Consider the following 26,129-nt stretch of genomic DNA (forward strand, 5'->3'; position numbering starts at 1 on the left):
GAGCCCTTTGATGATATTAAATGATGTAATTGTAAATGATGAGATAGTAAAAGTCTTCACTCTTCCTCTCTAAGATGCTTTTTTTTTTTTAAAAAAAAAAAAAACCCAATAATACTGGGTATTACACTAGGTAGTACTGACCTGCTAACAGTTAACCTAATTGGCTGTGAAATGTTCCTTCTACTATATCACTTACTTTTTCAGCCTTGTGTCCCAACTTTCTTCAGATGTGTTAGTAATGTGTTAGTTTAAACACTTGTTTCATATTTTACAGTGAATAAAATTTGGTTTATGAGATACACAAATCATTGAATTCTGTTTTAATTTACATCATAAACAGTGATCTTGTAATTTCTAACAATTCTTTTGTACTCCAGGTCAACAATGCCAACAGTTAAGATCTAGTGGTAAACCACCTCTTAGCCTCATTAGCAGCAGTACAGTATTTAAGATTTTATGGCCACCTGCTGGACATGACGAGAAACCTATTTACCACTTTTCATTTCTCCCACTGACATAGCTTGTTAAGAAAAAGCATAACTAGAAGGCACTGCCTTTTGTGAGGAACTTTCATTTCAAAGAATAAGTCAATACACAATGAAACATTTTAGAGCTCCTTTAAGTAGTCATTCGTGCAGATTTAAAAACTGCAAAAATACGTGTTGAGCTCTAAAATGTAGTATTGATTTAAGCCAGGCAGACAAACATTGTCTCTTCAATCTCTCAACATAAGACAGTACTCAGGGATCTGATTCATGACAGCGTCACTGAATTTATTTAAGCATTTTCCCCCTACAGTTGAGAAACTGGGCTTACATTTCCCTCCGAGTTCTGAAACCAGCAGAGAAAATCATTTAAGTCAATCTATACTCATTTATCAGCCCCTTTTAATATGATGCTCCTATGAAGAACGACTTACAGTAAACAGCATTCATGAATTCATTATGTGCAGTATCACCCTCTCCATTTCGATATATTTAAATAGATTTATTCAAAACATGTTTGCTTTTGTTCTCGTCAAACTGAAAACTGCTCAGAGGGAACCAACTTGAACTCCAAACTGACCAAACAATCAGAAGAGTTTTACACGACCGCAGGGTTGTAAAATTTTATTTGGACAAATCTGTACATGGAGGTTTTGGCCTTCAGTGTGTTCACATATATAAGCAGAATGGGGACACAGACAGTTAGCTCACTGAAGATCAATCGAAGTGCTATTACTCAAAACTGGACAGGAAGTTCAGTACAATCTGCTTCAGTTTAGCATCTGATGCTTCTGAGATCTTGCCGTCAGCCCTGAAACGAAAAACGGATGAGGTCAGATTGAGCCTTTAAAAACCAAAATTGTTCAAACATACAGATTTGTTTTTCTTCTTACTTGATGTTGGAAAGCAGGTCCTGGTGCTGGCTCAAAATGTGTTGCAAGAAAGCCTTCTCGAATTTTGTGATCTTGCTCGGCTCCATCTTGTCCAGGTGACCCCTGACACCAGCATAGATGACTGCTACCTGCTCCTCAATGGCCATGGGAGCTGGAAGAACCATTAAAGACAGTTAGTTGCACTGTACAATACCCTGAGGATTTCTAGAGAAATAAAAATAATAATAGTAACTCACAATACTGGCCCTGCTTCAGCAGTTCAGTGAGTCTGACACCCCTGTTAAGGAGCTGCTGGGTGGCAGCATCCAAGTCAGAGCCGAACTGGGCGAAGGCAGCCACCTCACGGTACTGGGCCAACTCCAGCTTCATGGTACCAGCCACCTATAAAGTTAGGAAAATATGAAATGAGAGAGAACCTAAGATTTTAGCCCTGCGGCTGAATTATATGCAATTCTTATTCTTGAATACATTTAAAAAGGAGGTCAGCCAGATCTTACCTGCTTCATGGCTCTAGTCTGGGCAGCAGAGCCTACTCTGGACACAGACAGACCCACATTGATAGCTGGGCGGATACCCTTGTAGAACAGCTCAGTCTCCAAGAAGATCTAAGGGGGGGGGGGAGACATGAAGTCAGAGGTGCAATACAAAACATGAACAGATACACATCAGCTCCAAACACTTTTCAAACAAACCTGTCCGTCTGTGATGGAAATGACGTTGGTGGGGATGTAGGCGGACACGTCACCGGCCTGAGTCTCAATGACTGGCAGGGCGGTGAGGGAGCCACCACCGAAATTGTCGTTCATCTTGGCAGCTCTCTCCAGCAGACGGGAGTGCAGGTAGAACACGTCACCTGGGTAGGCCTCACGACCAGGGGGACGGCGGAGCAGCAGGGACATCTGACGGTAGGCAACAGCCTGTGGGAGAAAGAAAATTATTCAATTTGAGAATAATAGTGACATTTGCCAATAGAAGTCTGCACAACATGCTAAACTTTAGTGATGAATAAAGTTTGCAGATTCATCTGCAAATCCTCACCTGTTTGGACAGATCATCATAGATGATCAGGGCATGCTTGCCGTTGTCTCTGAAGTACTCTCCCATGGAGCAGCCAGAGTATGGAGCCAGGTACTGCAGCGGAGCAGCATCAGAGGCAGTGGCAGAGACCACGATGGTGTACTTCATGGCATCGGCATCAGTCAGCCTCTTCACCAGCTGAGCCACAGTAGACCTCTTCTGTCCAATGGCAACATAGATGCAGTACAGCTTCTTCTTCTCATCAGTTCCGTCATTGAAGCGTTTCTGGTTGATGATTGTGTCGATGGCAATGGCAGTTTTGCTGGAATGTGGAATATTGAACTTAAAAAAAATATTCCACTCATCTACAGCTCTCCTATCAAGACCAAACCACTGTTAAAACCCATCTCTGAATTTTGATAATTACCCAGTCTGTCTGTCACCAATGATCAGCTCACGCTGGCCTCTGCCAATGGGCACCAGACTGTCCACAGCCTTGATTCCAGTCTGCATGGGCTCCCTCACAGAGATACGGGGGATGATACCTGGGGCCTTCAGACCCACACGCCTACGGACCTTGGAGCCCAGAGGACCCTGAGAGAGTGAGAGAGAATGTCAATTTAAGGCAAACTTCAACATCAAAATGGTTGCAAGTATTATAATGGTGGGAAATAAAAGTCATGTTGCGATGACTGCCATTTAATTACTGAACTAGTCATGAATAGGTAGAAAAACAAAAAGAACACAACCCCCCCCCCAAAAACAACAGGCAAGATTTCGTCACTGGTCCAAATAACTCATGTGGATGCTTACTAATGAGAGACAAGGTCATTTATGAAAGCTTAAACTGGCAGAGGTTTGCTGATTAATAGGTAATCTAGCTGCTCTACAAGATAATGTCTGGTGATGAGTTCTTTAAAAAGGCCCTAGTTAATCAACTTGAATGTCACAATCCAAAACAAATTTTTTTTTTTTTAAAGGTTTTTAAATTACCTTCCCATCGATGGCATTTCCCAGAGCATCCACTACACGGCCAAGCAGCTCCTCTCCCACAGGAACATCCACAATGGCACCGGTCCTCTTCACGATGTCACCCTCCTTGATCAGCTTGTCATTACCGAACACCACAACACCAACGTTGTCAGGCTCCAAGTTCAGAGACATGCCCTGGAGGATAATAAATATGGTTTCTTGAAAAAACATAACATCACTGAATTGAAACTGTTAGCATTTTTTAGTTTCACAATTTTGTCAGTTCAACAAGACAAACCCACTGTGCGCTCCTCTTTAACCATTTTTATATATAAAAGATGTGCAGGTTGGAGAGAAACCTTGTGCCTTTGGACTTACTTTCAGGCCAGAGGAAAATTCCACCATCTCTTCTGCCTGGACATTCCTCAGTCCATACACTCTGGCAATACCGTCACCAATAGACAGCACACGCCCTGTCTCCTCCAGGTCTGCAGAGGTGTCAGCTCCCAGGATCTTCTCCTCCAGGATGGAGGACACCTCGGCTGTGCCTGTGAAAGACAAAATGTCAAAAAATAAATACAACTGGATGTTAAAATGATTGGAAAAGCTTTCCCCAATAATCTATTGAAACACTTAGAAGTAGAGGAACAGTTGAGAAACCTCATGGTTTTATGCTGCAAAAAGGATTAATTTTGTCACCTCAATGTGCTTTTATCAAAAAAAAAAAAAAAAAAAAAAAAAAACCCCAAAGAAAGAAAATATGCATGGTTTAAATTTCTAAATGACATAATTAGAGTGAAGAGTTATGTGGGTCTCAAACACCAAACACTGATGATGCATTTTCTAAGATAAGGTGTTCTTAGACGTACACACAGAGATTACACAGCAGTTTCTCCGGCATAGCAGAACCAATTATTTTAATAAGTCGCCTTTATGAGATGCCCTGCATTGTACAGGATGAAGTTTCTGGTCTGTTGTTTTTGACTTTCTCACCTGTCTTCTGCAGCCATGGTCTGTGTGTGTGGAGGTGGTTGACCCCAACGCAGGCAGCCGGAATAGTCTTTGACACCTGGATTCAATAACAAGCACTTAATTAAAAGTTGAGCGCAAATGAAAGTTAAGAGACATTTAAATAAGGATTACAACTGCGCTTCTTGCAGTGAGGCAAATGTAAGTTTGTGCAGCGGAGAGGAGCTGCGCTGTCAGGCTTTCTGACCTTCAAAGCGTGGCTGAATGAGCTGTTAGCTGACAGCTAGCATTAGCTTGAGTGCTACATTTAGTGCTACAGGACGAAGTCAGTCACTTCACAAGGGCAACATAAAAAAAAACACGATTAAACATCCAATTTCAAGACTTTTAGCATCGATTATTAACTAGGACTTATTAGAAGGGTATTCGCAAGCATTCGTAAGCCGGTGACAGGTTAGCTAGCGGCCTGCGGCATTAACGTTACCCTTCACGCCCATAAATGCTCGCACAGATATTAAATAAACTTACTGCAATATTCTTAATAAATGCAACTTGCTTGATTAAAGTACTTACAAATCCAGCCCTTCTAGGCAGGGTTCTGGCCAAAGCTGCTGCAACTCTAACGGATAGCATTTTCTCGGGTTGCTAATGACCTGTCCTCAACTGTTAGCAGCTCCGACCTGCCTGTGAGTGAACGTAATGGCTGAATGAACTCTTCTTCTATTAATGCGACTCTGGTCCTGGTTCCCACTTTAATACTCATCGGTGCCCCCTACTGACGCGGAAATTATACGTTGCACAAAATAAAAACGTTATTTTGTGCAAACCAACTTAACTTAAATGAAAATGGCAAAAAGAAAAAAAAAAAGATGTACAACTAAACTGTGGGTGCTTTGCACCAACTGTGCCAAAATAAAATATAAATAGTAGACAGCAGGAATAAATAGTAAACAGGAGAAATATAAACAAGTAAGAGGGAAGTATAAAAAACAAGAGAAATATATAAAAAAAATAAGAGAAAGCATAACAGCAAGGCACAACTAACAAAACAGACTGGGATTTGGTACATTGCTGTTCTGAATTTAGTGCATTTATATGCATATATATTTTCGATGCATGTGAAGATAATCCTCTCTTTTAATTTAATGCCTTTAAACAACCAGTAAAAAGCAGTTCCCAGTATAATAGTAGATAATGCTTTACTTTAGTTGATCTTTGGTTCTACCACATCCCAAAAGTGTTCTACTGGAGTTAGATCTGGTGAATGTGGAGACCATTTGAGTACAATGAAAGCTCCTGTTGATAACAGCCATCAGAAGAACTTCTATTCTCCAAGTTTGGTTGTAAAAGAGGTTATGTGAGTTACTGTTGCCTTCCTATAATCTCAAAGCAGCCAGACCATAGTCCCCTGGCCTCTAAAATCAACAAAGCATCCCATAACATCTGCAGTTTGTGAAATGCTCATACCAACTCATCTGGCACCAGCAACCACGCCGCTTTCACAGTCACTTATATTCGCTTTCTCCCCCATTCTGATGCTCTATTTCAGGGGTGTCAAACTCAAATACACAGTGGGCCAAAATTCAAAACTGGAACAAGGTCGCGGGCTAACATTAATATTTATTGAAAAAAAAAAAAATCTTCCTCTAGATATAAGAATGAATCTTTTCTTATTGACTCAAATAAGTTTTGCTGGAAAACTGAATATGGAACAAGCAAAGCTTAATACTAAACAATATATATATTAGCTGTATAATACCAGTAGGCCAGCTCTAATAGTAATTTGGTATGGCTTCGTGGGCCAAATTTGGCCCGCGGGCCAGAGTTTGACACCTATGCTCTATTTGAACTTCAGCAGGTCAGTGCCTTGAGCTGGTGCCATGTGATTGGCTGATTATTTACATTAACAGGGAACTAAACAAAACCAAACAAATCGGCCAGTGAGTATATTGAAGTGCACGCGATAACATTCTTATACGTACTTATTTATCTTATCTATTAACTTGCTTTTCCGAGTTGAGGGTACCTTAGTGTGATTTTTTTTTTGCTAACAGGGAAATCATATTTTTGATTATTTCCTACTCTCTGCGAATGCTTAAGAAAAGAGCAATTGCGTTGAATCATGGGAAATGTAGGCCTTAGCGCATCTAGCCAGGACATCTTTGCCTCTAATGCGTTTATTTTTATATGTATATTCTACCATTTCTTTCAAATGGGTTTCCAGTGAGTCTGCTAATGTTGCGGACATACATTACTAAACAACAGTGGTCCTTAAGTGAAGATTTCATTATTTAAAGTCAAGACTACAAGTTACTTCAATGTGCCGTTTGCGTTTTTAAGCCTGTTAATGTGTTTACATTGTTTCTATAAAGATTAACTTGGCAAGGTCGGATAGGTTAACCCAGAGATAGCTGCAGCTTTGGCATGTAGCGCTGCAACATCGCCCTCTTTTGCTCCGTACAACAAATGACATGTCTGCTTTTGTCAACGACAACCAGGCGAGTCAGACAGTCATTTGGTTTGGTTCGCCTGTAGTGTTTAGCCAAGCCAGCCAGCCAGCCAGCAACAACCAGCCGCCTGAATGTAGATCCGCATGGGCTACTACCACTGTATATCTCCAAATAACCCAGCGGAATCATAAAATAAGGATCCCAGGATGGTGTTAGTGCATGTCGGATATCTGGTTCTTCCTGTATTCGGCTCAGTAAGAAACAGAGGTACGGTATTAATATTCATATCGATCCAAAACATGTGCCCTGTTTATCTTAATATTCACTGCAGCTGTTGGGCTAGCTAGCTCGAGCTCCGCCGTTGGGTTAGCTCCCGTTAGCTAGCATGAAATTAACGGTCAAATTGCTTGCCGACGCGATAACGCTTTATATTCGCATCCGTCGCAGATTAATATAAGGCACCGAATTATAAGGTTTGCTAGGTGCAAATACAGCGAATTAAAAATTAACTTCGTTGCTACAGATAAGCTAACTGGCTTCTTGGGCTCAGACTATTTCTTGAAACATTTCTCACAAAGGCTTGCACATGCACGCGACATGCGGCCAAAATGCCTCATGTAAAAAAAAAAGAAAAAGAAACACATTCCTACATAAAAAGACGTCTTTATTAACGTGCGGTGCATTTTTATTTGTGAGGTTTTAAGAAAAATATTCAACGTTTCCTCGAAACTACCGTGTTTGTGCTGTAAAGAAAAATACCGCAAAATAGACGTAGCCTGTCCAGCCAGTCAGCTTATCTGTGCACGGATGATGTCATTTGAAGATCATCTGCTTCTGCTAACGCTCGCCGTTTTTTCCACCGTGATTTCAGTAGTTATTACAATTATTACCCCTCTCAATTGGCCAGTGTGCTAATCGATAAGTGGCCAGTCGACCGGGAGCCTTTAATTCCGGGCTATCAGTGTATCCGTCGCCCTTTTCTCTCATTTGCTAATTGGCAATTCAGCAGCTGTTTGTTTGAAGCTGCCGAATTGCAAAAAGAAAAAGAATCGAGTGTGGGGTATCAGTTAAACAATAATAAAGCTACAGTGCAACATTAATTTCACAACAGTGGCATCAGTGATTTTCATTGTGCTTTTATTTCTGTTCTTATTTCCCTGTTTCATAGTATGGAGGCTGGCTCTACATTCTGCATTTATCAGATCTTTGTCGTCCCCCCCATTGTGTAGCTAATGATCATCTGCTGCTGTGTGGTGTGGCGTGGCCTCTGCCTGTTCTCTGCATTTAGCTGTATTGTGAATCCCTTCTTCATTTCCTCTTTCCATCAGAAGACGACATTGGTATTAAAAAAAGCACCCCCCCCCCCTTTCCCAAGATGTACTCAGCCATAGACTTTCCATGTTAAACAGACTAAAACAATATCTAACACCTAGGACAGAGCACCTTTTTTTTGTCTTTTTTTCTGTCAAATTGCTGTAGCACTGAGTAAACATTTTTAGCTCTTTTCTAGATCAGTTGAATGTCATTGTGTACCTCCCATCCAGTCTTGATAGACAACATGCTGTAAATTCCTGTAAAGTGGATACATTTTGCATGATCTCAAATACTGCACTGCATTGTTGAACACCAGAATTTGGCTCATCTTTTTCTTCTCTTCACACAAGGTGCAATGTGCATGATTAAAGTGACCTGCGATTGAAAAAACAACAACAAATAAATAAATTAAAGCATGCAAATTGGGACCACGTGCATGCCATTTTGTACTGTTAAAAACGTAACATTTAAATCAGTGGCGATGTCACTTGAAATGACTGAAGGTACACTGCACCTCCACACAACAACCTGCCATAACTGTCTCCATTTTTTTTGTGTAATCCTTTTGTTCCCTTTTTGCAAATTTCAAGCTTTGAATCACACTGAATTGTCAGGGCCTGTTTTGCCCTTTTACAGGCATCTGAAACTCTAAACATTTAAGTAGGAAAACATGCTCACTGGTGGTTCATCACTTCTCAATTTACCCCACTAACATAAGACCAAAATGCTATCCATTTCACAGGGATGCCTATTTTTCCTGCACTGCTAAAGAGATCCTCTATTAGTAATAACGTCTTTATTGTTTGGTTGTGGTTTCTCTTTACCTTTTGTTCTGGTAATAGTACTTTCAATGCATGGTCACATTTATGATTCATAATTTTTTGTTTATGTTTTTTCTACATTTGACTAGTGAAAAATCCAATGTAATCTTTCTGTAGAAAAGATGTACCCTGCTGTACTGAAATCATGTGCTGTAGCCAACACGTCTGCTCATTGGATGCCGCTTTTGTTCTTTTTAACCCTATATGGAGCATGGTGGGCCTTGCCTTCAGTGTATGTTGTTTATTTTTGTTGCATGGAGTTATACTATTATTACAAACAAACAAGAAAGAAAACACAAATTCCACAAATACTAATATTTTTCAATAAAGAATATAGTGTTTTTCCTAACCTTCAGTGTGCTTCTTGCTGATTTCCATTTATTGTCCTCCCTCTCCCTTGTCCCCTATCTGCTCCCCCCCTCCTTCCCCTCCCTCCACCCCTGTCCCCACCAACCCACCTACCCACCTCCTCTCCTGCTGTGACAAAGATAGACGATTTCCACGCTTACTTCATCGCAGGGCCCTGAATGAGTCTATCTGCTGTCATTCATGGTGATCGTTCTCACTGAGACGCTTGAAAACGCAGTGTGCTACTTGCAGTCTAGACTCTGAGCCTTTGACCCACGGCAGCAAGGTCATATCTTGTTTGCTCGGCTACGCTGACAAACTGTCAAGCTGAAATGCGAAATCTGGAAAGCTACACTGCTTGTCTTTCCTGTATTTAAAATTCAAACTGCAATTTTCAAGCGTGCTCCGAGTAAATGCAATGTAGACTTTGCCTTTTCTTCATAAATTATTATTTATTTATTTTTTTTGGAGAAATCAAGTGTTTACGAGCAAAGTAGTCTTGTCTTTTGCACTTCTGTAAGAAACTGTTTAAAAGTCAGACATGGCAGAGCATAACTGTGGTTCCCTCTGGCAGAGATCCCCTCCCCCCAAAATCTGATCAAAGCTAAATTTAATTATTCTCAGTCCCACTATGATACAAAAAGGTCTCCTTAAGCTTAACCAGGGTATTAAAACCACATTGCAACACAGCACAAGCTAGCCTATGTCTTTATTTTCCACTCCTTGTCAAGTCTCGACAGCAGTCTGTTCGCTGCAGTTGCCAAATAGCTGTGGTTGGAGAGAGTTAAAAAAAGCATTCAAGCTATTTCCTGTCAACTCCTGAATGTTCATATGGGAGAAGAATAGCAGAGCTTTACTGGAAGTGTATAACGCAGAGAGACAGCTGATTTCAGTAGAGCACATTTATAATGTGAATTTAATGTCTAGTTTAATTTTTTTTATATGGAACAGATTGTTCTTTACAGTTGTGTAGATAGAGACTTGGCAGAGAAACAGTTTAATGTATTTCTTACAGGCAGTGAGGTAATAATGGTTTACCTCTGAGTGCACTGACCTGCTGTCAGCTGCAGAATTTACAAGAACTGAGCTACGTCGATATCTGTATAGGGGTACGGTTCTTCTGTTCTGATCCAGTACCTTTGTCTGTGAAGACGAGGAGTCGATCCAGGGGCTGGAAATGCATTTAAAGAAATGAACGCTTGCGCTTTGTGTGGAGCACCAAAAATGGTTTTCATTCTCATGGTACTTGTGGTAACCATCATTTTCCCACCCCCACAGAAGTATTTTTCACCCTAGGTAAGAGGTAGGGCTTCATTAACATGCTATATCTCACACACAGTGACACCACATTTCACCTACTATTAATTCCATCTAATTTCCCCCCTCAGGTACCTGACAACTTCTCCTTATACTCCACAGGATCCCATTTCAACCGGCAACAGCAACAACAGCAGCAGCAGCACAGCCATGCTACCTCTTGCCGGCACTTCCAGTTAGGTCCTCAGGCCCCGCTGCCCATGGACTTCCCCATGCCCCACCCAGGGCAGCCACAGTCAGGCATTAACCCCCACCTGGCCCCGCCCAGCCACCAACACGGCCCTCCGCTCCACTCGCCCCTCAACCCTTTGCCCGCTCCCCAGTTCCAGGACATCCCTGCCCCTCCCTTCCTACCTCAGGCATTACACCAGCAATACCTCCTCCAGCAGCAGATCCTCGAGGCCCAGCACCGACACATCCTGCCACCCTCCAGGTATCCACACAGCTTTATGGTACAAAAAAAAAAATAGAGAGGAAAAGGCAAAATATTTAGTTTAAGCACCTCGTTGGTAACTACTGGAGTTGTGCAGTGACATTTTAAATTTAAATGATAAACTCTTATTTTCCAGGATGTTTTCAAATGCTTAGTTATTTGTCTTAGTAGACGGACCCCAGAGAGAGTTCCTCACCAACCCCACAGGCTGCGACCCGGGTATGAGTTTGCTCCCCCCCTCCATGTCCCTCCGCAGCCTGTGGTTCAGCAGCCCCGCTACCTGGCTGAGGGCACAGACTGGTAAGCAGTGCATCTCTCTCAACGACACGTGCAGCGCCACAGATACAAAAAGCTATTTTTTTTTAGAGGAAACATCAACAGACACCTTATTTCGTAATGTGAAAACATTTTTTACCAGCTCATCTTTAGACCATTTAAGATAAATGTCAGTTACAGACACATTTTAGATCTGAATGAATGAGTTCAAGATGAAGAGTTGAAAGCAAATAAATTGCTGTTGTAGCACTCTTGTCAATGGGAGTCTTGAGTGAAATCACAGAGTACAAATTATAAAGACCAAAAAAACAAAAAACAAACACAAAATAATGACCCAAAAAATCAAGAAGTTCCCAAACAACTTCTTAATGTATTTATTTAAGTAGCTCATCGCTTAATTTTAGCTATGTGTGCTACAGCCATTTGTCCACTTACCTTCTGCTGGTCCATGTGTATTGATTACTTTTATAATATCAACTCTCACACATTTTCTTGCATGATAACCAATTTTCATGTAATCAAATTTGCTGTATCTGACCTGGTATGGGGATATATATATATTTTTTAAAAATCATATTACAATCTCACCGTTTAAAAGATTTACCCATTGAGCAGCTACAGAAGTACACAAGTCTGCTGTTATCGAAACTCAGTGTTCCAGAGACCTCGCAGTGTTCCACTGGCTGATTTGTTTTTTCCGTTTCTGTCCAGGGATCTAAGTGTGGACGCTGGGCTTCCCCCCCACCAGTATCACATCCACCCGCTGCCGCAGCACTATCAGCACTACTTGACCTCTCCTAGGATGCACCACTTCCCTAGAAACAATGCCTCAACGCAAGTGGTGAGCTCCCCTCTGCCTCCATACGATCAATCATGTTCATCTCGATGAACTCACGGCGACTCTTCTCCTGGTTTCTGAGATTAATCTCAACACCCAGCAACCGGGGATGACCCGTGTCCCTATTGTTCTTTCTGATTTCTGCTGCAAAGCTGACGCTAGCTTCTTTTATCTGTCATCTCCTAGGTTGTCCATGAGATCAGAAACTACCCATATCCCCAGTTGCACTTGCTGGCTCTGCAGAGTCTCAACCCCTCCCGCCACGCATCTGCAGTTAGAGAGAGCTATGAGGTTTGTGCGCCTATTTCCTCGCTCTCCTCAGCAGACGCACCAGTCTACACTAATTTATCATTGTTTTCTCTGTGACCAATCTCTGGAAAGGCTTGAGTGGTAGCTGATTTTCTTATTTCCAATTACCCAGGGCTCCAGATGCTTTAAATGGTCCAGCTGCCTTTAATCTCATGTCATTTGTTTTCATTTCAAGCAAGGTGTCCTGTTCCTTAAGGCACCGATTTGATTACATTACACACTTTAATATCTTTTTATTGTGCATATTTATTTCTGTTATTTTAGTGGCAAAATACAGAAAGGTCCTTCCTTTAAAGGCAACTGGGATTTTTTTCATAGGAGCTTCTGCAGCTGGAGGACAGACTGGGCAGCGTAAACCGTGGAGCGGTCCAAACCACCATTGAGAGATTCACTTTCCCCCACAAGTACAAAAAGGTAGGGCTGGAGACTCTTTAGCTCCTTGCTGGATTAAATATACTTTTTTGATGTGGTACGGTAAAGGGGAAGAACTGAAGATGCGAAAGAAAGGGATAGCGAAAGGCAGCAGCAGGTTGAAAGGATCAAAGAGCAAAGACAAGAGTGGAATGAAGGTCACGTCTGTCACTGTAGTTCAAAGGTCAAACTAATTTCCGTTGCCAGATTAGCGAGACAGGGCTGCAGTGTTCACAGTTCAAGGCGCTGGATGACTCATCTAGCTGTCTGCAGATATGTACGTGGAATGAATTTAAAGAAACGTCTATGCCAAATATGACCCAAATACTCAGAATGCAAGATTATTTGGTACATTTTGAGTGAGCAGGAGTAATTGAGTCATTTCCATCTTGATGTCTATTTTTTTCTGGGAAGTGTAATTCAAAGACTTTTTTTTTATTCTGCCTGAGCTGACTCAGAGACCCCTGTGGCATAAACACTGCACACTTCAGTAATTAAAGTGTGTTTGCTCTTGTGTGGTTTTCTGTGCAGAGAATACCACAGGACCTGAAGATGTGTCTGGATGATGAGGAGCTTGACACAGATGAAAAATGCACCATATGTCTGTCGATGCTGGAGGATGGCGAGGATGTCAGGTACTGCTTTTTCTTTGGTTGGTTATGCAGATGTTGATGTAGGCTGCGCATAAAAGCGCTTTTTTTCCTAGAAGGATGTATTTGTTTCTCACATCCTGAAATAGTATCGCATTATCAGTCTGTTTGTCATTCAGTGAATGTACCACTGTGGTTCAGTTAGATGATTACTGCCTGTAACAGCAGGTTGAGGTTGATTTGTGGATTTGGATGCATTGCATTGAATTTCAATTTACACATTCATGTCCCCCTCAGGAGGAATCGGAATTACTTTGCTCATCTCCTAACTAAACTTAAATGTGTCCCTTAACTTGGGTTCATGACTATATTAATACCTACAAAACTAATTGCATTACCCTCACAGACAACTGGGTTTAGTTACCCCTCTAAAAAACAATTTCTCCCAAAGCCTGTCAGGGTAAATGCTTTTCAGGATGATTAGTCCTCAGAGATTAATTTACTAATTTATCATTAACCACATTTCTTTCCCATGAACTGGATATAAAGACACAGGATCTAAGCATTTCTAAACCCTAAACTGGTTCTGCCACCTAAGTTAAAAAGCTTCATGTCTTAAAATCCCATCACTGGATTTCTCCCAGCACCTCATCTTAAAAACCCTCCCCGCGGGTAGCATTAGCTTCTCGCAAAATCTTTTGATGTGTGTCCGGTGTTGTGATGTGTTCAGAAGTGACAGAGCATATTATTTTACCCACTGAATAGGCGGAAAAGAGGCAAGAATAAACAGAATCTTCTGCATTTAAGGGAGGGATGGAGCTGTGATATGGTAGTAGACTTTAATTCTATTCAAACAAAGCGTACACCCAACATCTCAGCTTGATTGTGTTACGTTTGCTCTGGTTTATGTTGAAAATCCTCCATTATTTATGACACAAGCAAATCTTGGCACGTGTGGTCCTAAAATACATATCGGGTGATTTGATATGAGGGAACACCTACAGTAAATATATCATTATTGTACCTCAAACACAGAAATCCTCCTTATGACGTACAACGTTCATTTTAAGCTTATTCCCCCCACATATGAAAGTCAAATGTGAGCTGCTTTCAGATGTCAAACGTGAATCATAGTCCAACGGCTGGATTTATTCTGGATACAAATGGATTCCTGGGTATGACAGACCTATGAATCATACGCATGTGGAAGCCTTAAAGACCGTGAAGTTTGTGTAACAAAGCAGAGCAACAACAGTTGTTTTATCCAGCTGTTAGTTGAGCTGAAGGATGAAGCTTGTTGTCACTTCTGGGTTCACATCAAGCAGGAAACCACCTTTAAATGTTTAATATTAAATATTATTCAACCTAAGAGTGTGAAAAAAGGTGTAAAGAGGAAAAAAAAATCATACAAATGTCCATTTATAGTTTTGTTTTTGTTATTTGAGAAAATGGTGTGCTTGTATTGTCAAAAAGCTTTAGTTACTTTCACTCATTGGTGAAGAAAAACAGCAAATTCTCACCTTGACGAAGCAGCAGCTCTGTGTTTTTTGGTATTTTTTCTTTAACAATTAGTGAAATATCAAATTTAACTTTAACAGCTGTTGTAGACACATGAAAAAAAACACAACTTCATTCAGCTGCATAAGTAAATGCATTAGAAAACATTAGGAAATTCAGATTTTGTATGTAAATAATCTTGCAGTGTAGTCACTTACTTTAAAAGCAAGTAATTGGCACACTGTGAAAAAACTTTCACTGCAATTGCTCTTTAACATCTTCTCAAGACGTGCTGATTATGTTGTGGTTGTCAAATAGAAAGCAGTGGTGTGCAATCAACATTTCTGTGAATGTTCTTTTTTCCAGGAAAAATGACTTTTGTCTAGATTTGGTGATCAATCAGCCACTTATACCGTAAACCTCTGGGATTATTACACAGCTTGACATTTTGGAAGGACGCTTTTACGCTTGTTTTAAATTCTTGACCTTGTCTCTCCTGTCTCCTCAGGAGATTACCCTGCATGCATCTCTTCCACCAGGCGTGTGTGGACCAGTGGTTGGCCACCAGCAGGAAATGCCCCATCTGCAGAGTGGACATTGAGACTCAGCTGACCCCCGACAGTTGATAGCTCCTGTTGACTTCTGCAGCTATGGATCTTGGTCTTGTTAATTTTCCATTGCCCTCCCTCCAGGGGGAGAGGCTCTGCCAAACACCCCTCTTCCCCTCTGCATCACTCAACGAGCCTGCCTTCTGAGACAGCTGTGACAGAGGGATCAACAAAGCACACTCACCTACAACGCAACGAGGGACGGGGGGGTTGATGCACAGATGCACGCCTGGACTGAGGTTCGGTTTAATGGACTTGGCTGTTAAAGGTAGGAGTGGACGTGTATGGACAGATGTGCTGAGGCTTCACACAGTTCTGTCAGATTGTGTACATTTCTCCATACAGCCGCCAAGAGAAAGGGTACTCTGACGACCAACCTCCCCAGCTCAGTGTGGTGTATCAAGGCCATTTCTCTGCCACTATAACCAAACCCTTTGCCCCATCCCTCTCCCCAGGCCTGTGAAAAATCTTTGAAGCTGCACTCTGCCCAAGCCCTCAGCACATCTGTACAGAACATTATCAAATGATTAGCATGAGGTTGTTTGGTGTGAACTCTTGTAGCTGAACGCTTGTGGTGTAATGGAGTATAGTACTGAATAAGTATTTACAGAGTAACAGTGTTGTGTAGCAAGCAAAAGCCTTTTGAGAAATATGTTTGTGAAAAATAAAACCTACAGAGAGGGTGAATACAGCTCTAACAGTAAGAATATTCAGTGTGTTTAATCGTAGGCAACCAGAGAAAGAGCTAGTCATGTAAAAAGGCCAAAAATCCCTCTTTCTTGTCTAACATGGTTTTGGATTTACAGTTAGTAGATGCCATCAGAGTTGATGCTAAAAACGCTAACTGCAGGCATGGCTTCCAGTGATCTGTGTAGTGTCGTAGTCGGGCCTCTATAATCTAGAGCAGAGGCCTCTGATGTGCATGCTGTATGGCAGGCTTGGGCTGTGTCGTTAATATTGTGGAGCAGTAGAAACAGGGACTGTGTCTGTGCATGTGAACCGTATATTATGACTCTGATGATCCCACTCATTCATAGAGGAGGACAAGAATGCACCTGATACCCCCTTCCCCACTCCTTCCCCCGCACCCTTCCCCACTCATCCCGAGTAGACCAAAGTTGCCGTTAGACACTGATCACCGACCAGCTAAGCATTGCGCTCCTAACAGGACTCAAAGAGCTGCCGGTGGATCCGTGTCTAACAGCAACTCCTCTCTGTGGCCTCGCTCATGGTCATGGTCACGCTCGTGATCATGAGAGGCCGGCATGGGCTTGAGGATGCAGTGCCTGAGTCTTGCCATCAGAGTACCTGACATTTGTATTACCTATCACCAGAACCTTATTGCCTATCGAACAAGCACACGTGATTTCTATATCCAGTGAATGGCCTCTGTTGTGTATCGGCTCCTTTCATTTCAATCTGAGTTGCTCCCACTGTTTGATTTTAAAACAAAAAAAGAAGAAAAAAAAGACTGTTTCTGGTGTTACAGGGACAATACAAACTAGTTTGCCTGTGATATGTGCTAGAATGTGTATGACTGTCCCCACCCCCTCTCCCCCCATGGTCGTAGTGTATGGTATTGCTAGAACAACTGTGATACGTTCAGTGATAGAAGCTGTTTTTCTATATCATGCATGAACCATGTTGGCGTAGTTCACTTGAAGGAGGGTGAAAGGGAGAAAAAGCCATCCATTTGAAAAATACCAAACAATTGTTCTTAACATTAATTTTGTTTTAATTGTCTTTTTTTTCCCTGCCATTTCGTTCTTTCTTTTTTATTACCTGTACACTTTTCTTTCTTCCTTCTTTTTCTTTTTGTTTTGCTCACATGCCAATCTGGACATGGTACTAATATGCCGAGTCCTTGTCCACTTTAACCATAGTGAAGAAAAAGCTGCAATGCTGCAAAAACATATTTATTGTTGTTCTAATGTAGCTTGTGTTTTGTAAATGCACTATAATATGGAGTTGCCTGATTTTTTTTTCTTTTTTTGTTTTGGTGGTGTGGGTTCTTCTTGTCCTAGAGTTTGTGTTCCAGTTCAGTTAAATATTTTCATGCTTCCTTGTGTATTATTGGAGGGTAACTTGACTGTTTGTGTTGCGTTTGTTTTTTTCGTTTGTTTTTTTTTTTTTCCTTTCTTTTCGTATGAAACCTCCATCCAAAAAACTACAGATGGATGAAAATGGAGGTTTGCTAGTTCACATAGAATGCTGTGATTAAAGATGCCTTAAGTATTTAACAATCATTATTTATTACTAACTGTAGCTAGCTAGCTATTGTGGTGGAATATTTAATGTCTCTATCTCATAACTTTGCAATTTAATCAATATATTTATTTAAAATAACACAAAATATTAAAAAAAGAATACCTCATTATGCATTGGTCGGTGGGGATGCTTTTGCATGCCGTCTGTGTTTTCTTTTTTCGGAGGCGAGATAAAAAAAAAAAAGAAACTTGTTGAAAAATCGACTGGGGTTGTTTCCCCCGACACATTTTTTCTAGCCAGCATGGTGCTGTTGATCTGGATTACATTCCATTCATATCATCTCTCGATTTTTCTTTTTTAATAAATGTTTTACTTTCTAGACATCATCCCTGCTTTGATGCAAAGCAGATGTCAGGGTGCAGCCCTTTTTTTTGTTTTTTGTCTTAGCTCGCTTCTGTTGTCATAATCAGTCACATTTATTTTCGTTTTTCCACGTTTTAAGTTGACCACAATATAAATCATATCTGGGTCTCAATTTAGTGCTTCTCTTTACGACCCACATTACAAGCTGTATTATTTGTTGCTGGCAGTTGCTTTGTGTGGGATTATGGAACGTATATCTAACATGCTAACTTGAGCCATTGATCTTATTGAGCAAACTTCTGGTGTACTGTGGTTATACAATATAGATGTTTTACACCTGGGTATAATAAGCTAACTACGTTTTCGGTGTGCATTTCTTATTAATACTCTACTAATCCTGCAAATTATTATAACATATATTGGATTGGAATGAAGCTGGCTGGTCTTACTATTATGATTTCATTTCGTGCTCTCACTGGCCTTACCCCGTGCCCTCCACAGTGTACCCCATAACTCCAGAGCGAACTGGACAGTAGCCATAGTATTAACTCAAGCTGATGAACCGGAATGAACAGTAGAACTTAAAGCACAAGCTTTTTAATGCATGTCCTTCTCAGGTTTTCCTATGTGTATGTGGGAGTAGCTCTGTAGATGTGTTTAATATGATGCTGTACCTTCTTGAATATTTCAGATGTTTCTTTGCTGCTGAAAAAATGTTGATTATTAACCTGCCAGTGAAAAAGGGAAGTGGCCATCTTTGTACAACACACTGCTGTTTTGCTGTAACCGCGCAATGTTTTATGATCTTGAGTATTTTATAGAAAAGTAGAAGTATGTATCAATAATATGAAAGCAATAGCTAAATCATAATGAAGAATAACATGATCAGTGAATATTGTGGAAAATCTTTAGATTCACTCTGGGTGGATTTTGTACTGTATTTATTACTAATGATGATGCAAAAAGTTGCATAGCTTAACCCAAACTGTTCTGTCTCTTTTTTATTTATTGTCTTGTATATGATCTTTTTGTATGTGTTTTTCAAATAAACTGCCTAAAATGCTGAGAACTAATCTGATCCGTGTGTCATTTGGAGTCATTTTAATTTAGAAAAAACATTTCATTTATGGAACTGTAAGCTATCTGAATTACACGTGTTGGACAACATATCACAGACAGATCTGTAAGAGCATACAGTCAAGATGTTATTAAACAGTGGAAGGTGTAGAATCAGGAATGCAGAGGAGAGGGGGTATCTGAAACAGGCTCTGTGTGCTAGTGGATGCAGTGAAGGAGGACATGCCGAGGTCTGGCTTGACAAAGGAGGATGCTAGGGATAGGGTGAGACGGAGGCAGACGAGCTGCTATGGCGACCCCCAAAGGGAGCAGCTAAAAGAAAAAATATAAATCAGGACGATATTAAAGTGGAGGTTTTTTTTTAGTTGACAAATATATTGCCCACTTGTGAAAGTATATTCACTAATAAGACAAGCATGACCGATAAAGTCATGCCTTGGCTAGGTGTCCGTCATCTGTCCATCCACAGCTGACAAGATTCACTAATCCTCCTGGAGTATTGGTCAGATTTGATCACCTAGTGGGTTTTCATCCATATTGTGCTCACGGTCAAGCTCGAGGTCACATTTATTGTTCTCACTGGATTTTCATCCTGATTAGTTTGTGCAATATAGCCACAATGACAAGGAAGCCTACTATATCGCATTCTTTCTGTATTTCATGGATTACAATACCTTGTAAATTGTTATAGACAATAGTCACAGTAAGCCAGATGAGCTACTTATGACAATGAAGTTCTGTTTTTTGTATTTCCTATGCAATCCAAGATTGCCTGAAATCTGAAAATCATAGATAATGTCTATGTGGTGATACACTTATTTAAAAATAACAATCAACATATAAAGAAATAACTGGGACACTGTAAAATGTTACTCTAATGATCACATTATGCGTGTGATTATGTGTATGTGTAGGTCTTTATCTAATAATAATAATACTAGATTGCATTTAGCGCTTTTCAAGGCACCCAAAGCGCCTTACAATTCCATTATTCATTCACTCTCACATTCACACACTGGTGGAGGCAACTACAGTTGTAGCCAGTCTGCCCCTGGGGCAGACTGACAGAAGCGAGGCTGCCATATCACACCATCTGCCCCTCTGGTAGGTGAAGTGTCTTGCCCAAGGACACAATGACCAGGACAGAGAGCCCGGAGAGAACCGGTGACCTTACGGTTACAGATGCGCTTCCCAACCCCCAGCGCCACGGTCGCCCCTACTACTCCTACTCCTACTACTCCTCAACAGGTGGGCCAATCCAAACAAGACTGCACAAACATGGAATCTGTATGTTAAAAAAAGTTTTGTAATATTTATTATAAATTATGAATACATTCTTTTGAATTTGGTTTATATTATGTTTATTTCATCATCCCCCTACAAATGTTATATGTTCTCCTTTTGTCTTTGTTTCACGTGTCACGTTCAGTGTATCTCGTCCATACTTAACGGTCAACAAAATTTGATCTGTGATGTAAAGAAGCATCACTGTGTATTAGTTCTGGTGGATTATGCAACGCGATATCCCGAAGCAGTGCCACTGTGCACTATTTCTAAGAGTGCAGCGCAGGCGCTGTTTCAGGTCGTCTCCTGATTTGGCATCCCGAAAGAGATACTGACTGACTGGTAGGTACTGGTCTGTTTGGACCAGCATCCACCACCTTCAGACTGCTTCTCTGGTGACTCTGGTGAAGGAGACAGATGAGTTAGGACCAGAGATGCCAAATTCCACCATTCCATCCTCCATTCATTGTGATAACCATCTCACACAGGCCCAGAGAGCGGATGTTGCTGCATTGCAACAGCATTTTGCAGATGTGTTCTCCCTCCTGCCCAGCCATACCAATCTCATAGAGCACCATTTTGAAATATGCCCAGGCGTGATGGTTTCCTGAACATAAAAGGCTAATTGTTCAGAGGGAAATGGCTGAAATGCTAAAGCTTGGAGTTCACTAGCTGGGACCACATCCTCGTTAATGATGGGCGATGAGGGATGAGGAAGTGTGAACTGGTGCTGCGGTTTGGGGAAGGCCTCAAAAGGGACTGGCGACGGCTCTCGAGCCGGGCAGATTCCCGTTTACTAACGAGAAATGAATGAAGGAAAGGAAGAGAGGAGAAGAGGAGAAGGGAGGGGAAAATTTGGGGGGGGGCATGGGGCATGAAAATGAGAACAGCAGGTATTGGAGAAGGGGGGCTTTTATAGCCTGAGGCGTGAAGGAAGAGTGGTCCTGCTCCTGAAATTCAGATGATATCTCCACTAATAGAAGAGTCACACAGTGGGTGGTATAGCCCCGTGGTCCTTGTGGTGAAGAAAGATAGGTCTATACAGTTCTGCATTGACTACCGCAAGGTGAATGAGGTGTCACAGTTTGATGCCTACCCCATGTCCCGGGTTGACGAGTTCCCTGAACTGGTTAGGCATTGCTCAGTTTTTCACAACTCTGGATTTAACCAAGGGCTACTGGCAGATTCCCAGGAAAAAGCATCCTTGTGTACTCCTTATGGGTTGTACCAATTTGTCACACTTCCTTCTTTGGAGCTCCAGCCATTTTCCAACTCCTCATGGACTGGGTGCTGCATCCGCAGGCTGCATATGCTGCCGCCTACCCGGATGTCACTGTGGCTGGCATCATCCACAGTGACACCTGGGCGGAGCATGTGCAGTGGGTGGCCACGGTCCTGGAGTCCCTGAGGCAGGTGTGGCTCACGGCCAGAAGAAGTGTACGGTTGGACGGAGGGAGGTACAGTATTTGGGGTACCACTTGGGAGGCGGGCCGGTGCGCGAAAAGGAGTGCTTGGTAATCGGCTGGGTGGTTGACTCTCTTCATTTTTACCTCCTAAGCTGCCCTTTCATCCTCTGTTCGGATCACGCTCCGCTACAGTGACTCCATCACATGCAGGATGCCAACGCCCGAATCACCTGTTGGTGTCTGATCTTACAGCCTTTTAAGTTACAGGTGATCCATAGACTGGGGGCGCAGATGGTCGTGAAGTAAAATGTCTTGGTCGAAACATCTGATATATTCTCTATGTTCTGTTGTGAATGAAATATGGGTTCATGAGATTTGGAAAGGATTGCATTCGTTTTTTTATTTACATGTTAAACAGCATTCCGCGTTTTTTTTTTGAGTTGTCTTTGTTTTTGTTGCTACGATTGGCTATTCGCCTTCCCTGATCCCTGTGTAATACTACCCATCATTCTACAAAAGGGTTTTTAAATTTATGCATAATGAATATTTTAACCCCTGTTGGAGTGCAATGCCCATATATTATGCTTAAGCAAATGAATTTATTTTTGCTGAACTGTTTTCCAGCTTTGCCTTTATCCCTCAAGTGATTGGCACTGGTATGAAACCTTTCAGTGAGACGTGAGGAAAAGTAAAATGAAGGTAAATATTTGTTGTGGTGAGCTGGGTAATATTCAGTTCTGTTTATTTGTGCGAGATGGAAGCAAATGGCTTTTTCTGAAGAGTGACAGCCTAAACAGTTGGCACAAACTTAAAAAAAACAAAACAAACAAAAACAAAAAACTGGCTTTATCCTGAAAAAGTTGAAATACATTTATATTCAGATGGATTAACTCTAACTTTTCTGTGCAATGTTTCTCTTACAATTGGTAAAAAACCCCAACAAAACAAATGAGTCAAACAGGAAAAAGCAAATGCTCACCCACTCTTTCTTTCTAGCATTATTCTAATATCTGGGATTGAGCACTCGCTGAATTTGTCCATCAGCTTTAGCAGTGTGCAACCACTTTCCACAGTGGAAGATTGTTGTGACTGAATTGGCTGTGTTGGTCACCTCAATACACTCTAAATACCACCCACTGTTGGGGCTAGTGCCGTCGTGCTCCACTTTGACCCTCAGCAATTCCCCAAGGTCCAGCATCTCCAGAACGAAGCGGTCTGTCCGCCCTCGCTCGAAAAGGTTGCGAAACTTCTGCCGTAGGTGACGCTTGCCTGAGTCACCATTGACGCCATACATGGTGATAAAAACATTTGCGTCTGTGCCGGCCGCTTTGACGTCCCCGGTGATGACGATGATTTCATACTTGACAGGGACCAGGTTGCGGACTTTGCTTGCAAAGCTCTCGATGGATTTATAGCACTCGAATGTCTGGAACTGGTCTTTTTTGGCTGCCAGGGGAATTTGTGCATCACAGTGGAAGAAATACCTAACCACAAGAGGATGCATTGATTCAGCACCATCAGTTTTATATAACATAATGCATGTTGTGTGAGTCTACTCACTTGTTTCCCAGCTCCTTTTCTGTCACCACCACCTCCATAACATGCCAGAAAGCCTCATTCTTCACCTTCTTGCCGTCTTTTGTGATGTGGCCAACGCAGATGCTAGCGATTTCCCCCACGTGCTTCGACGAGAACTCAAACGTGTCAGTGGCACCGCTGTGGAAGGGTGCAAGAGAAGTTTGTGTAGGGTTTGATTTTAAACTGTTAAATTTTGTGGTCTGCCTGAGAGGTTCTGTTTCACCTCATGGGATTATCTCTCCTGAGAGTAAAGAGAAAATGAAGCTACAAGATAAAAGGGGGTAGAAAAAAATGTGTAAAAGAGGGCGATTATGTAAGACCACATTAGAGGGTTTTACCATGAGTCACGAACCCTGGACTCTCTGAAGACCTACCTTAAGAACTTCTTTTTCTTATTCTCCAGAACAAACTCCTTGGAACGGGCTTTCCTTCCTTCCAGCAGGATCCAGACATTTTCCGTTGTGGAGGCGTCATCTGCGTTAGCAGTTGTTGTGGCAATTTCATATTCTGTGGCCATGCACAGAGACACAAATTGCTGCATTATTTTACAAGTGACAAATGGTTGTAATTTACTGCAAGTGATTCATCTCAGATAATTACACAACCCATGATTATGCCTACAGACTCTCAGGATAACTAACTTGTTTTGTCACTGAGGTCTACAAAATCATTGTTGGCACAAGCCAGTTCCCTCATAATCTGCCCGTCATCTTCGTTTTTTGCCAACCAGCGGTCACAGGGGAACCTGAAGGTGTTGTCCAGGGCCTCATCTTTCACGTCAAGGTACTCCAGGTGCCATCCAGGAGCAGGGCCTGTTTACAGTAAGAGCAACAGTCAATGGTGAATTTATTCCATCTGTACACAAATGTTATCTCAACCACTGATCTAAATTTCCCTGTTCCATTGTTTAACAAAAAAAGGTAAAGTATATATAGTATAAAGTTTCTTGAGATGACTACTATTGTGAACAGGTACTTTATAAATAAAATAGATTTGAAGTAAACAAGCTAACATTAACACTATGGTGTACATCCACTCTTGCAGTATCTAAGCAAGATTCTGGTATTCCGTCTTCCAACTACACCTGTAAGACATCTTGTCTAGCTTTCTGAGTCAAAAAATTTAAAATAAAAAAAAGTACTTTGCTTCAATTCATTGCTTATGCACAGCTCTTTTAAGGCTGTGGCATTTCATTTGGGTTGATATACCTAGCTTTTAACTGGGGGAGTGCAAATCATTCTGTTGAGATTTGCAGCTTGACATTGCTGCGTGACCTAATTTTGGCCAAACTTTAGCTGTGAGACAGAAGTATTCTAGAGTCACATTTGACTCTAGTATACTTTTATATGGTGGCCAGGTCTCGTGGCTGCAAGTGAAGCCCTAATCATTACCCCTCCTCCACCGTGCTTGACGGTTGGCATGAGGTGTTTGCGCTGATATGTTGTATCTGATTTTCACCAAATGTGGCATCAAGCATTATCGCCAAATATCTCCACTTTGACGACATCTACCCAAAGGACATTGTTCCGGAAGTCTTGTGGTATGTTCAGATGCAACTTTTGAAATCTAAGTTGTGGTGTTATTTTCTTTTTAGAGGGAAGAAACTTTTCCTGGCAACCATTCCAAACAACTTGTTCATTCTCTGACAATAACACAAAAACTCGATGCTCCAGATTATTCCAAAGTGCTAAAACTTTCCTTCCTTTCTTATGTGCTTACTTATGACTGTAGTTCTCCTTGTCTCCTTACCTTTGTTGTCATGCCACACTCTGACTTTTGACAGTTCGCCCAGACTGAGCATGTCAGGAAATCTGAACACGTCCTTCATTTTTCGCTCAAACTTGTTTCTGTTGGTGCTCTCTTTCAGAGGCAGCGTCCCTGTGTCTCCATACTCCCCAAACACAATCAGAAACACGTTGGCATCAGTGCCAGCACCTAGAATATTGCAAAGATCAGAGAACAGAACTCCAATAAACTTTAACTTATGAGAAAATCTATTAGTAGTTGTAAACATGCTTGTTAAAGTTAAGCACTCAGTGTCTTATTTAACACTTAAAAATATGTAAAATACTCATAGAAGTTCAAGAAACGTAAAATTTGGGGAAGAAATTTGTGCAGTTAAAGAGGGCTCTGGGATGATTAGAAAAAACACCCAACTTTGAATATTTATATATATATATATTTATTTTTTAAACTTTATTCCAAGTAGACAAATTAAGTTAAAATTGACTGATACAGTTTCTTTAACCTGGTCAACTTTCTAAATATATGTGGAAACATTCTGTGACCCACCTGCAACGTCACTAGTCTGGACTTGGATGATGTAAGTTGTTTTTTCTACCATCTCCTCGTCATCCACCATAGCCGCCAGCTCACACACCTTTGTCCTCTTGGGCCCTTTGCTCTTGGACAGCCAGTTCTCGTAGGTGAACAGGTACTCTTCCTCTGTGGTCAGGTTTCTCATCAGGATCTAACATTTTAAATCAGACGATGACCTCACAATTCGCATTAAACAAATGTCCACACGTGAAATCTACTATTTAGCTGCAGCAGAGGAGGAGGAAATTGACTGTGATTTTGGAATAAATGCATTAATGTATATTTGTGGCTTGAAAAATGTTAAACAATCCACAAACACACTAAAGTTAACCTAGCATTCATCTGT

General features: G+C 41.4%; 3 protein-coding genes across 6 annotated transcripts in view; 1 reads left to right on the top strand and 2 right to left on the bottom strand.

Annotated features, from left to right (window-relative positions):
- Positions 1-747: 747 nt before the first annotated feature.
- LOC120745693 (ATP synthase subunit alpha, mitochondrial-like) lies at positions 748-5,053 on the bottom strand. Its single transcript, XM_040050756.1, has 11 exons — positions 4,910-5,053; positions 4,361-4,436; positions 3,746-3,915; positions 3,389-3,562; positions 2,823-2,989; positions 2,417-2,717; positions 2,071-2,295; positions 1,876-1,983; positions 1,615-1,759; positions 1,379-1,529; positions 748-1,296 (listed from the first exon to the last, which is right to left on the bottom strand). Exons 1-11 carry the CDS (start codon positions 4,967-4,969, stop codon positions 1,218-1,220), a joined length of 1,656 nt encoding a protein of 551 aa, XP_039906690.1. The 5' UTR covers positions 4,970-5,053; the 3' UTR covers positions 748-1,217.
- A 1,287-nt stretch (positions 5,054-6,340) lies between these two features.
- On the top strand, positions 6,341-19,520 carry rnf165b (ring finger protein 165b). 4 transcript variants are annotated; one of them, XM_040050793.1, is made up of 9 exons: positions 6,341-6,351; positions 6,848-7,053; positions 10,689-11,019; positions 11,188-11,319; positions 12,007-12,136; positions 12,320-12,424; positions 12,761-12,856; positions 13,385-13,488; positions 15,449-19,520. In XM_040050793.1, exons 2-9 carry the CDS (start codon positions 6,993-6,995, stop codon positions 15,564-15,566), a joined length of 1,077 nt encoding a protein of 358 aa, XP_039906727.1. In that variant the 5' UTR covers positions 6,341-6,351; positions 6,848-6,992; the 3' UTR covers positions 15,567-19,520. The 4 variants fall into 4 exon arrangements, with proteins under 4 accessions (XP_039906727.1, XP_039906729.1, XP_039906730.1 ...); XM_040050796.1 differs by lacking the exon at positions 6,341-6,351 and adding an exon at positions 7,955-10,565 and having other exon boundaries at positions 6,385-7,053; XM_040050797.1 differs by lacking the exon at positions 6,341-6,351 and adding an exon at positions 8,016-10,565 and having other exon boundaries at positions 6,385-7,053.
- A 943-nt stretch (positions 19,521-20,463) lies between these two features.
- The window catches only part of loxhd1b (lipoxygenase homology PLAT domains 1b), a 37,512-nt gene continuing 31,846 nt past the window's right edge, over positions 20,464-26,129 (bottom strand). Inside the window, exons 36-41 of the mRNA XM_040051038.1 lie at positions 25,757-25,934; positions 25,214-25,399; positions 24,106-24,276; positions 23,839-23,971; positions 23,447-23,602; positions 20,464-23,370 (exon numbers count right to left, since the gene is read on the bottom strand). Of these exons, the coding sequence (XP_039906972.1) occupies positions 22,890-23,370; positions 23,447-23,602; positions 23,839-23,971; positions 24,106-24,276; positions 25,214-25,399; positions 25,757-25,934 (1,305 nt within the window). The 3' untranslated portion in view covers positions 20,464-22,889. The remainder of the gene's footprint in view (positions 23,371-23,446; positions 23,603-23,838; positions 23,972-24,105; positions 24,277-25,213; positions 25,400-25,756; positions 25,935-26,129) is intronic.

This window comes from Simochromis diagramma, unplaced genomic scaffold (assembly GCF_900408965.1).
Source record: "Simochromis diagramma unplaced genomic scaffold, fSimDia1.1 OVJJ01000131.1, whole genome shotgun sequence".
In the NCBI taxonomy this organism is placed as follows: domain Eukaryota; kingdom Metazoa; phylum Chordata; class Actinopteri; order Cichliformes; family Cichlidae; genus Simochromis; species Simochromis diagramma.